The sequence below is a fragment of the Salvelinus namaycush genome, chromosome 23, assembly GCF_016432855.1.
Source record: "Salvelinus namaycush isolate Seneca chromosome 23, SaNama_1.0, whole genome shotgun sequence".
In the NCBI taxonomy this organism is placed as follows: domain Eukaryota; kingdom Metazoa; phylum Chordata; class Actinopteri; order Salmoniformes; family Salmonidae; genus Salvelinus; species Salvelinus namaycush.
In genome coordinates this window covers 25,292,548-25,304,798 of record NC_052329.1, presented here as the reverse complement: position 1 = coordinate 25,304,798, position 12,251 = coordinate 25,292,548, and the positions used below count along the sequence as shown (strand labels likewise).

Genomic DNA, 12,251 nt, shown 5'->3' with positions numbered 1-12,251 from the left:
TACATTTGTTAGTATTAGCTTCTGGTTGTGGAGACCATTATCAGTACACAGTTCCTAGAGTCAAATCATTTAGACATTAAGGTTAATTGTGAAGATGTATTGCAGTATATTGGTTAGTTCCCAGAGTCTAACGAAGGACCCTGCTGTTACATAGCAAGTGCACTTCACCTATGTCATAAAGGTCCAGCCCTTTTGTCAGAGGTCACAGTATGCTTACAAACAGGGATGTCACACTATAGTCCTCAACCGTCCACAGATCCCGCTCCACCTTAAATCCAGTTAACCATCTTTGGCCAAAGAAATGGCAGCACAGCGATTTTTTTTCTTGATTAGTTATTCTTCCTCGTCAGTGCAACTCCAAACGGCCAATCAGAGGTTTGAGTCAAACAGGTCAAAAGTCAAAGGAGCTGTTGCTGCAACAGAACAAAGGCTGTCTCAACTCTGACATCTCACTTCCTTATTACTCCTGTATGAAAACTTCCACAATATCTCTCTATCTTTCTCTCTCTCTCTCTGTCTCGCTCTCTCCATCTCTGAATCGAGTCGCCATCAATAATTGTGGATCACTGGCCGTGACCCCACTCTCCGAACACATTTTAATTTTACACCTCTTACACAAGTACAGGTTCCCCACATGTACATGCAGGTAAGCAGGAGAAATATAAGCACCCTCAAGTTGACCTTTTTCACAAACACACACACACACACACACACACACACACACACACACACACACACACACACACACACACACACACACACACACACACACACACACACACACACACACACACACACACACACACACACACACACACACACACACAACACAACAAAAGGGTCTTGATGTCACCCTTCAACCCACCTCAGCAATAGCTGGTTTTGAGTGACCTAATCTTCACAGTTTGTTGCCCATTTTAATGAGCTTTGAGGAGTGTGTGTGTGTGTGTGCGTGCGTGCGTGCAAATATGTGTGTGTATGAGGTTACCCTTCCTGGTAACTTTTGCCACGTGCCTCACACCTCTGCTGATAACAGAACTGTAAACTGATGAAGATGGAAGAGCACCTTGCCTCCTTCCATAGAGTCCTAGACAAAATGTTTCTCCATTTAAAGTGCTTCTTAGACTTAATCTGTGTCCGGGAAACTGTTCCATCGAACCTAAAGTACCCACACCTGTACACTTAAAGATCACGTACTGTATCGCTCCTAGTCTTGTACAATGATAACTCAGAGATGCCCAGAAGACCACTGAGATGTTACAATGGGGTTAAGTGCTGTAGCCTACCTGAAAGGTACATTCATACTATGAATGACCCAGACTGAAGGATACAATAAAAATATAATGTAATGCATGGATGGCACTGGTAAGCATCAACCACAAAGAGATGAATCATACAAGCCACTGTGCAAACAGTACATGTCATGGACCTGTGAAAGCTAGTCATTTCCAATTAATTTCCAATTCCAAATCACATAGAGAAAAAACACAGGGAATGGGATTGTGACTCATAACACACATGTTGAGCTACACTGAGTGTACAAAACATAGACTGACCACAGAGACTGACCAGGTAAATCCAGGTGAAAGCTATGATCCTTTTGTCAGTGTAGATGAAGGGGAGGAGACAGGTTAAAGAAGGATTTTTAAGCCTTGAGACAATTCAGATATGGATCATGTATATGTGCCATTCAGAGGGTGAATGTGCAAGAAAAAATATGTAAGTGTCTTTGAATGGGGTGTGGTCGTAGGTGTCAGGATCAGTTTGAGTGTGTCAAGAATTGCAACGCTGCTGGGTATTTCATACTCAACAGTTTCCTGTGTGTATCAAGAATGGTCCACCACCCAAAGAACACCTTGTAGAGTCCATGCCCTGATAAATTGAGGCTGTTCTGAGGGCAAAAGGGGGTGCAACTCAACATTAGGAAGGTGTTCCTAAGGTTTTGTACAATCAGTGTATATCACACCCCAAACTCAAACATGTTTGAGGGGCGGCAGGTAGCCTAGTGGTTAGAGCGTTGGACTAGTAACCGAAAGGTTGCAACATTGAATCCCTGAGCTGAGAAGGTAAAAATCTGTCATCCTGCCCCTGAACAAGGCAGTTAACCCACTGTTCCTAGGCTATCATTGAAAATAAGAATTTGTTCTTAACTGACTTGCCTAGTAAAATAAATAAATTAAAATATATATTTTCCTCCCGGGTGCAGATTTCTTTCTAGGCACACTATCATGTCTACAGACTCTCCCAGCTCCACATTTACACCCAGTGCCAACAGGTTCCTGACAACGACACCAGCCCCTCAGACCTCCTCCCTACGCACCTCTGAGCCTCCAGGGTTCTCCTTCCAGCAGATGGCGCACTCACAGGTACCAGAATCCACTGAAAACTGTTTATTGTAAAGTTGCACCCATTTTCACCCAGAAACAATCCAGATGTTAGCCATGGGCATGGAAACACTCTCTCCATTTTGATCTCGCCCAAAGCCATGCATGCTTTAACCATCTAATCTCCTTTCCTGCACCTGCATTAGGCTACTGTTCCTCCAGTGGTAATTCCAGAATCCACACTGTGATCTTAGTGCATTAGCCCTTAGCTGTTTGACTAACCAAACCTCAGTGCAAGTAGTATTTGTTATCTTTCAAATACTTTGAGCATTTGCTTCAGCCTGCTTGGAGTGGTAGATGGACAGGTTTTGAAAAATGTACCTTTTTTTGGTTCCATTGGATACTTTTCATTTGTCATTTTCATTGGTTCCAGTGTGCCAGATAAAGTATTTGAATGAAAATGAATACTGTTTGAACCCAGGTCTGCTTGCAACAGAGAGATTGTTTATGAGTGAATCTAAAAGGATGTAAACTATCTACCTATCGCACACACAGGACCTTTTCAAGGACAAGATGCCCTGGAGGAAATGTGTTAAGTTTTATCCTGACATTAATCACGTTCCTCTTCTTTTGGACTAATTAATTACCCACCCTTGGGGCAGTAATGTCTATCTAGAGATCAAAATACGACCACACCCCCCCTGAAACAGGCATGATGTGTTTAAACAGAAATAATGTCTGCGTCCCAAATACCACCCTATTCCCTAATAGGATGCCACTTGGGACACAGACAATGCCAGGAGATAAAATGTAGGTGATTGTTGGCTATTTCCACTTGCATTGTTTTATGATTGCAGATGCTAGCCAGGAGATTCTGGACGTTGCTAAATAACCAGCTTAGAAATTGTATATTCATCTCCCCTCAGTGTGAGGAGAGCAGTTCTGTGTCATTTACCACTGCCCAGTGCGAGAGAGAGAGTGCCACCTACAGACAGAGAAATGCCGCTGCAGAGAGCTGCAGGAGGCACAGCGTTGATGGAGCCATGGTGGGACAGAGTCAAAGGTCAAACTTAGTGTCAGGATCGGCTGACCGCTTCCACCCCTACCGACATCAGTTCAGCGATGATGGGGTTGGCACCGGTTGCCTGGCCCCTGGTGCCCCTGGGTCTCGTACCTTCGTCTGTCTCAGAGAGGTAGAGGCTCCAGATAGCTTCGTTGCCACACGCACATCTACCAGTGAGGAACAGACATCCTGGGATCCATACAACGGGAGTTTCCAGGCTTCCAGACTGATGGTATGATACAGTGATACTCATACTCTAAATGGCTATTCATTCTTCGTACACGCCACCAGATGAACTGTAGTACCATACCCAGGTGTACATGGCCATCGGGGAGAGCCCCACATGTGCAAGTAATTCCCCATAGACAGATCTCTCATACACACCTACAGCTCCTATCCACCCACCCACCCACCCACCCACCCACACATCATGTTGATACTAGTGCTGCCAATGAGTTTTCTCAGATTTCATCACTTGAATCATGCTATTATCTTCATTCATTCCCTTCATTCAACACAGCAGGGCTCACAGTGCTCTTACACAGAACCACCGGATGCACCCGAAGAACCTTCCTGCTTCCTGTCCCAAGGCCACGCCTCCTACAGCCCCCTAGCCCCGCTTCCGCAGGTGAGTGGGCAGGACCAAAGTACAGGGTGAGGTGATAACTTAAGGGGGAGTTTCTTAGAGGAGCTTATCTCAATGGGGTGATTTTGGAATTGCACAGAAAATAAGGTCAGTGGTAAACACAGGCTTAGGAGATCTAATAGTATATGTTTTGTTCTATGAGATAATCTTAATCTGCTAACGTAAACATTTTTGAATTTTGAAGCATTTATGTAATCGAAACAAGCACACAAAGCACTTAAGGCTTCATAATTCATAAATGTCATGTTTACTGATTAATATTCTCTCAAAGAACAAAACTAATTTCTGTTTTTTAGAACTACAAACTGGCAACCTCTTTTTGTTTGGGTGGAATTTTGGCGCTGTATAGGTTGATTGACATAGAAACCACCTACGGTACTGCACATCTTTCCTATTAGGTGTGTATTCTACTGCACATCTTTCCTATTAGGTGTGTATTCTACTGCACATCTTTCCTATTAGGTGTGTATTCTACTGCACATCTTTCCTATTAGGTGTGTATTCTACTGCATATCTTTCCAAGGATTAGTGCCACTCTGCCAAATACCTTGTCAAACACCTTGCCAAGGAAAATAACACTTTGCCAACAGGGCTTGATTATATCATACCGTGAACTTGTTTACAGTTGTAGGCTTTGCAGCACACAGCTGTGCGGTTTGGAAAAACCTCATTGTGTACACACTCTGTTGCTAAAGTAATACAAGTTTTGCTCTAACAATGTGTGTGTACGTATGTGCGTGTGTTCGTGTGTGTGTTCTCTCCAGTTCTCACCAGGTGTGTATTCTACCAGTGGACAATCCAAAAGTTCTCAGTATTCTCTCCAGTGCCTCTCCACTCCAACCCATCAGGACAGTAGCATGCAGTCCCTCTTCCCCAAGCCCATCTACTCATACAGGTGAACACTGTCGTGACGTGACTATCATTCATCTAATGACTGTTATTTATTTTGTCAACTAACTATGTTTAATTGTTACTCAATTAAATTGATCATGTAACAATTAATTCATTAGAAATTTGGGGCACCATGGAATAAGTTGTTTAATGACTTACCACCTCCCAAATTAAACTCTACAGATATGTAGATATCTCTTACATCAATAACAGTCAATTATGAATTATTACCTCATCAGTCCCATTCCGAACGTTGCATAATCCTTGGATCAACGAGAACCCTAGCCCTTCTGAATATTCAGTACTACACAAATTGATTTAATCATTTATTTACTAACTAACTAAATAATAACACAGAATACACATACACACTTACATGAGATAAAAGTCCCTAGTGGACTGACATGATATGACGGCTTGTTACATATATGGAGAGGGAGGGGTAGGTAAAGAGAGGGAGAGACAAAGAGTCAACTTATCGTTGTTACATTTGGAACCTACACTCAAAGGAATAGTAATACTTTGCACATGAACCACCGCTCATTCGGATAAGAAGTACAATATATACATTTACGCATAGCTGTCCTTGATCGTCGTCTATCTCTGTTGAACTCGATGACTCCTATGGTGAAGTTGTCGATGGGTGTAAGGTTCTGGTTTGTCCACCAGAGGTCACAATGTCTTTTGTAGAGCTTCACTGGTAGTGGAGTGGTAGAATAGATACTTCAGATGTGCCAATGGTTGTCTGAGAGGGACCTATTCCTTCCCCTCGTGTCTTTGATCAAATGTCCTAGACTACTTTACATGCCAGCTGCAGACTGGTAAATGCTACGGTCTAGTGAGTTTCTTCTTCTTGTGTAGAGATTGAGAGTTTCAGAGTTTCACCATTTCAAACGTATGGACTACCGTCTCACATTTTTCTGGTCTGTAGAGTTTAAACCATTTGTCACGTTTAGCTCACGCTGTACGTTGGCTGGTCTCGTAATGGTCTGAAGGCTGATTATTCAGGTTCAGGCTCCCGACCACGTTACACGCCAGCAGCAACCCGGCATGTTTTGGTCTAATGTAAATTTAGTTTCCAAGGCTTTTATCCTTGGGTAAAAAGGGGGGCATTCCATCACGCCGACACAATGTCTGTGATCACTTGGGCGTGGTTACTGACTGGGCACACGTTTATATGAAAAACAATTAGCTCATTTAGAAGGCTAAAATCACATCACTATCTTCACAAAACTGTTCTCATATTTAATCATATATTTTACACATTTAGATGTAAACTTGATACATAGAATGCGTACACTTTCAGAGTTACAAAAACTATACCATCCTTAAGGACATCACAAAATAATAAACAATATGACATGATTATTCTTTAGATCCCCACTGATCATTCTTAACATTCCTCTCTTATAAATATTGTTCCCATATTCACTTTCTGGACAAAAAGGTTTTGGCGGCAAAAGTCTCTCTCTACACAAAGCACATTCCAACCTTGCTACTAGAGAGCCAGAAGGAGAGTTCTCTCTCCCTTAATTTATTACAGGGTGTGAAGGTGTCAAAACCAGCCCAATCCGTCAGCCATTTGCCAAGCTGATCTGGCACCTTTGATCCTCACCCAGGAAAGAGTCATGACAGCACCCTACTTCGATACTCCATACATGTGCATAATCACAATCTTTTACCAACCTGTACAATCAGATTTTGGACTTTGGTGCAGCATTAATTATATACTAAAGACCTTATTCAATCAAGACCTTATTTAATCAGACCCATTTCATCACTCTTCTTTCTCTACATGTTTGAAATAATGTTTACAAGGTGAAACAAAAAGAAGTTGAGCTGTTAGCATGTCAGTTCTTTAATAACCCCTAAAACCAGTTTACCAGTTTGGATTGAAAGTGAACCCAAGTATTCGGTGTTCAGCTATGATTTCAGTTAGTTTCTGCACATTTTGTACTCTGGTCCTCTGAGGACCAGATGGTATATATTTCAATAATGATTTAACCTAAACTACTTTCAAGTATCAATGTTACATAATACAAATTATCCCTCAGGCTTGCAGGTGTGAGGTGGATGGGGTGTGTGTGTGTGTGTGTGTGAGGTGGCCCATGCCCTAGATCTTCACTGGTTCTGCATACACAGCACAGCCTCTTATTCAAACCCACTACGGAAGACCATTCGTGCTTTTATTTACGATAATGTCAATTCTACTGTATCTACTATGCTTATTTTCAGAAGTTTTCCTCAAAGACTGAAATAGTGTAATAATAACAACGTGAATGTCCTTGTTTCCTTTTAGTGTTTTGTGGATGTCATCATGAATCCTTGTCATGAATGTACACTCGTAGAAAAGAATATGCTATCTAGAACCTTAAAGGGCTGTCCCCATAGGAGAACCCTTAGAATAACCCTTTTTGATTCCATGTAGAACCCTTTCTACAGACGGTTCCACATGGAGCTCAAAAGGGCTCTAACTGGAATCAAAAAGGGTTTTACCTGGAACCAAAAAGGGTTATTCAAAGGGTTCCCCTATGCCTATGGGGACAGTCGATGAACCCTTTTGGAACCCTTTTTTCTGAGATTGTAGTGTATATGAAAGGGAGAAACAACACTGTGATGTTAAATAATAAAATGTAATATACGTAATAATAAATATAATAATAATATAAATTGACTACATCTGATTGACTACACTGACTACAATGTTTGTCTTCTATCCATAGCATCCTGATCTTCATGGCTCTGAGGAACAGTAAGACAGGGAGTCTCCCGGTTAGTGAGATCTACAGGTTCATGACTGAACACTTCCCCTACTTCAAGGTACAGCAGGAGGACATTATGGCTTCTCACTGACCCAACAGTCATCTCTGTTTCATTATTCTCATCCTATGTATTTTATCTGTGCAATGTCACAGGCAGAGTTGTTATAACCATTTCTATAACTCATGCACTGAGAAATTGTATGAACTTTGCATCACCTAACTTTCCAAAACAGACACATAAGTGTGTTATGCATTGGGCATAACCACACTTGTAAAGTAAATACCCTGTAGTATTTACATGTGGTTTAAAAGACTCAATCACTGAGAGATCAACGCCTGTTGATCTTCAATCCTGTCTTATCTGGCGATAAGCCCTTTATAGAAAGACATGGAGAGGGAGAGAGAGATGGACAGAGAGAAAGAAAGAGAGAGTGATATCAAGAGAGAGAGAGAGAAACCCTATATTTTCTTTAGACATCGGAAGGATTGGCTCTACCACCTAGCAGTCTCCAGATCTCCTGGCAAGCCTCCATAGATGAATGATGAATGATACTGTAATAGTGTATATAGATTCAACAGTGTGCCAAAGCAGAAGCAGCCATAGGCTAGCCTCTTCCCCAGCCGTTTGTTAGGCATCATCGACCCCTACCTATTCCATAGAGAATACAGGCGTGGCCTATAGGACCTAGTCAAAAGTAGTGCACTAGGTAACAGGGTGCCATTTGGGACACAGCCAGTGTTTAACAAGGCTAACCGTGGGCCACCCCGGCTGATTCCCGTTAGGGCTTGATCAGTGTCTTCCCATCCATCCCAGTGGTTATAGACCCATGAAATGGTTGGCTGTTTGTTGGCTGGCTGTTTGTAGGAGGAGGTGGAGGAAGGTGCAATGTGGCATTGCAACAGCTTTGGCTCCTCTCCAGCCACACATACAGTAAGACCTTTGACTGAGAGACTACCTCGGGGGGTGTGTGTGCATGTGAGTGTGCACGTGTGTGTGTGTGTGTGTGTGTGTGTGTGTGTGTGTGTGTGTGTGTGTGTGTGTGTGTGTGTGTGTGTGTGTGTGTGTGTGTGTGTGTGTGTGTGTGTGTGTGTGTGTGTGTGTGTGTGTGTGTGTGTGTGTGTGTGTGTGTGCGACATGGCACTCACACTGCTTTGGTTCCTCTTGACTTTTGACTTGATTTTGAATTACTTAATTGGTTAGGGTTTTGGCAGTTGAAACAATAACTCAGTGTTCTGCCCGCCCCTGTTTGGGGTAAAACGCTGAGGGATGGGGCTGGACAGAGCTCTGGATGCAAGGTGTATATTGTTTGTTTACATTTAATGTTCACAAACAGTGGAGTAAAACAAGCATATATTTTGGGTTCTGAACTAACTTATAAGTTATATTCTTCAACGATCAGTGGGTAACACAGGAGGTTGGTGGCATCTTAATTGGGGAGGACGGGCTAGTGGTCATTTGTGCCGTTCCAGCCATTATTATGAGCTGTCCTCCCCATAGAAGCCTCCACTGATGGGTAAATATCATTAATTGAAAAGTCCAAAAACGGATACGTCAATCGCAGATAGTGTCACAACTTCCACCGAAGTCGTTTCCTCTCCTTTTCCTTTTCCTTTTCCATTTGTTTTGTCTTGTTTTCCTACACACCTGGTTTCCATGTCCCTCATTATTTGTTGTGTATTTAACCCTGTGTTCCCCCCATGTCTTTGTGTGGAATTGTTTGTTGTAAGTGCTTGTGCACATGTTTACTGGTGCGCGTCGGGTTTTTGTATTTTTATGCCGTTGGTTTTTGGATTAAACTGCTCCGGCTACTACCTAGTTCTGCTCTCCTGAGTCTGACTTCCCTGCCACCAGTTACGCACCCCTTTACAGATAGCCCCTTTAAGGAATAAATAAATGTTAAATATACTTCAAAGCAATACCTTGATTATTTACATACAAACTGTACAATAGTATATCGAAATTGAAAAATTTAAGAGAACAAAAAGTATCCCATGGAAAATGTAAAAATACACTGTTACTGTGAGTTTTTCCTCTCCTTTCTGTCTCTCAGACGGCTCCAGATGGATGGAAGAACTCGGTCCGCCACAACCTGTCTCTGAATAAGTGCTTTGAGAAGGTGGAGAATAAGATTGGCAACTCTTCCCGTAAGGGCTGCCTGTGGGCCCTCAACCCAGCCAAGATAGAGAAGATGCAGGAAGAGCTACACAAGTGGCGCCGTAAAGACCCCCTCACTGTCCGCAAGAGCATGGCCAGGCCAGGTAGGTGGTCTATACATCACAGACCAGGACTCCCCTTAGACCTGGGCTATGTTTTATTTGCGCTTCCTCAAAGTTCGGATGCCAGTATTTTAGGTGGAGGGTAAGCTTGGCAATTCTCAGGTCCGTCATGGCATAAATGACACCCTAAATAAGATGCTGTTACATACAGGGTATTTTACCTTTGAGACTGAGCAACTCCAGCGTTCTGGTGATTCTATCTACTCAGCCTTTTTGGCAGCTGTTACAGGAGATAAGTGCAAGGTCATCTCAATTTACCCACAGTCTCTCTCTCTCTCTTTCTCTGTTTTCTCAGAGGACCTGGATCGCCTGTTGGGGGAAAGACCAGAGAAGCTGAAATCTTTACCTTCTTACCACAACCAAATCCCTACCCCTTCCTCCTTCACATCCCATCCTCCAGAGCCCTGTCACCCTCTTCGACGTCCCCTCTACCCCCACGTCCCCCCTCCCTCCCTGACAGTCCAACAGCACCCCCATTACCTGCCCCCCACCCCCCCCTTCTCCTTCTACTCCCCCTGCAGACAGCAGCCTCCATCGGGAATCCCCCCCAATGTGGGTACCCTGGGTTCCCCTCTGGCGGGGCAGACACCCCCCACCTGTAGCGCCACCATACAGGCAGAGTATGATGTTGGGCCCAGGAGCATACAGGAGCTACAGCTAGATGAAGATGCTAGTAACGATATCGACACGCTCAACCCCAGCTTGACTGACCTGCAGCTCCACGGTAAGGATGAAAGAGAGAGATAGAGAGTGAGAGGCCAAGACAGAGAGAACCATATTCAGGAATTATTTTTATACAATCTACAACAAGATTTACAACCTTGTTCACTCTCCTCTCAGGTTACTTGTGGGACGAGCTGAGAGAGGACAGCCTGGCTCCTGATTCGCTGGTGGTAATCAGCCCCTCCCTGTCCCCATCCTCTTCCCAGCCAACACACCTCCTCCTGGGGTCCAGTCTGAGGAGCACCGGTCCTGTCAACCAGACATCAGAGTGGATCTCCGACGGGCTGGGGAAGGAAGATGAGGAGGAGATGGGAGGAGGATGTGGAGGTCCATCAGACCTACATATTAATGGACAGTACCACACAGCCTACCCAGGTGTGGAGAGCTTGGCTGGTTACCTCACTTCTATGGGGAACACCCCCATAGCTTTGCTTTGAAGCCCAGGAATAGGGCTCCCTTCGTGGAATAGCTCACAAAGACCTCCCCCCTGGACCTCTAGAACAACTCAAGACTGTGGTTGTGAAGGTCAAGACTTATCACAAAGGGCTCAGTTTGAAAGTGAATGTAGCAATGATCACAATCAAATGTCATATTTTGCTTTGCTTTGAACATGCAGAGCACGTTGACTCAATTTGTTGACAATGAGTCTGAAGAGAATGGGGGAGTCTGAGTTCAGATTTGATCATAACCGTGTTAAAAATATGTTGTTATTCATAACAATGACTTTGGCTGGGTCAAAGTCAAGACTTGACATTCATGAGAATGAATGTATCCAAAAGCTCATGACACACCTGACTGTTCAGTGATTAAGAGTAGAGTGCAGTATGACCTAACTCCACACAAGATGGCAGCAAAGAGCTGTAGAGCTGTAGTTACTGGGAACTTTAAAGTTGTAGACAGAAATACAGCACTAATCAAATTTTTTCCGTATTCTACACTACAGAGAATCATATATGTTCTACACAAAACATTTCTATGTTGAACATTCTGTGAAGTCGCATTCTCCTGAATAAGCCCCCTGGTGTGATATGTTCCACTATTGCAATTAGCCTTTTATACAGCTTATGGTGACAAGAGATGATTCAAGCCAGTTGTTTTTTGCTCAAAGCTAATGAATACAATTACAAAATGTGTCTTAGCATAATTTCTTATACGAAACAGGGAACATACTCACTGTTTACTCAATTCATTTTGCTTTCTAGAAATAGTTTTCAAAGCTTTATAGCTAAATTACCATTGAGGATGGAAGTCAATATCAAGGCAGAGCCAGACGACTGTTCTCAGGCCTTCATCTGGTTCCTGCAGGCACTATCTCATAATAAAAATAAAATCACCTTACCAGACACATTTTTTGAGAGTGTATTTTAGTCAAGGCATGTGTGAAAAGCCCCTTTTTCTTGTATGACTTAACTGAGTATATAGTAAACTGTTTTTGATTTATAGCGCTTGAATTCATTCATTAATTTATATTCTAGTCTAGACAATTGTTCTGTGTCTATCTATGCAATTCCCTTCTTCTAATTTCTGTCACAGATCTATCCAGACATTGTAAAACAACATTTGTT

General features: G+C 43.0%; 1 protein-coding gene across 1 annotated transcript; it reads left to right on the top strand.

Annotated features, from left to right (window-relative positions):
• Positions 1–2,228: 2,228 nt before the first annotated feature.
• On the top strand, positions 2,229–11,123 carry LOC120018567 (forkhead box protein N1-like). Its single transcript, XM_038961782.1, has 8 exons — positions 2,229–2,366; positions 3,251–3,619; positions 3,908–4,015; positions 4,798–4,928; positions 7,648–7,744; positions 9,738–9,945; positions 10,259–10,687; positions 10,804–11,123. Exons 1-8 carry the CDS (start codon positions 2,229–2,231, stop codon positions 11,121–11,123), a joined length of 1,800 nt encoding a protein of 599 aa, XP_038817710.1.
• Positions 11,124–12,251: the final 1,128 nt, after the last annotated feature.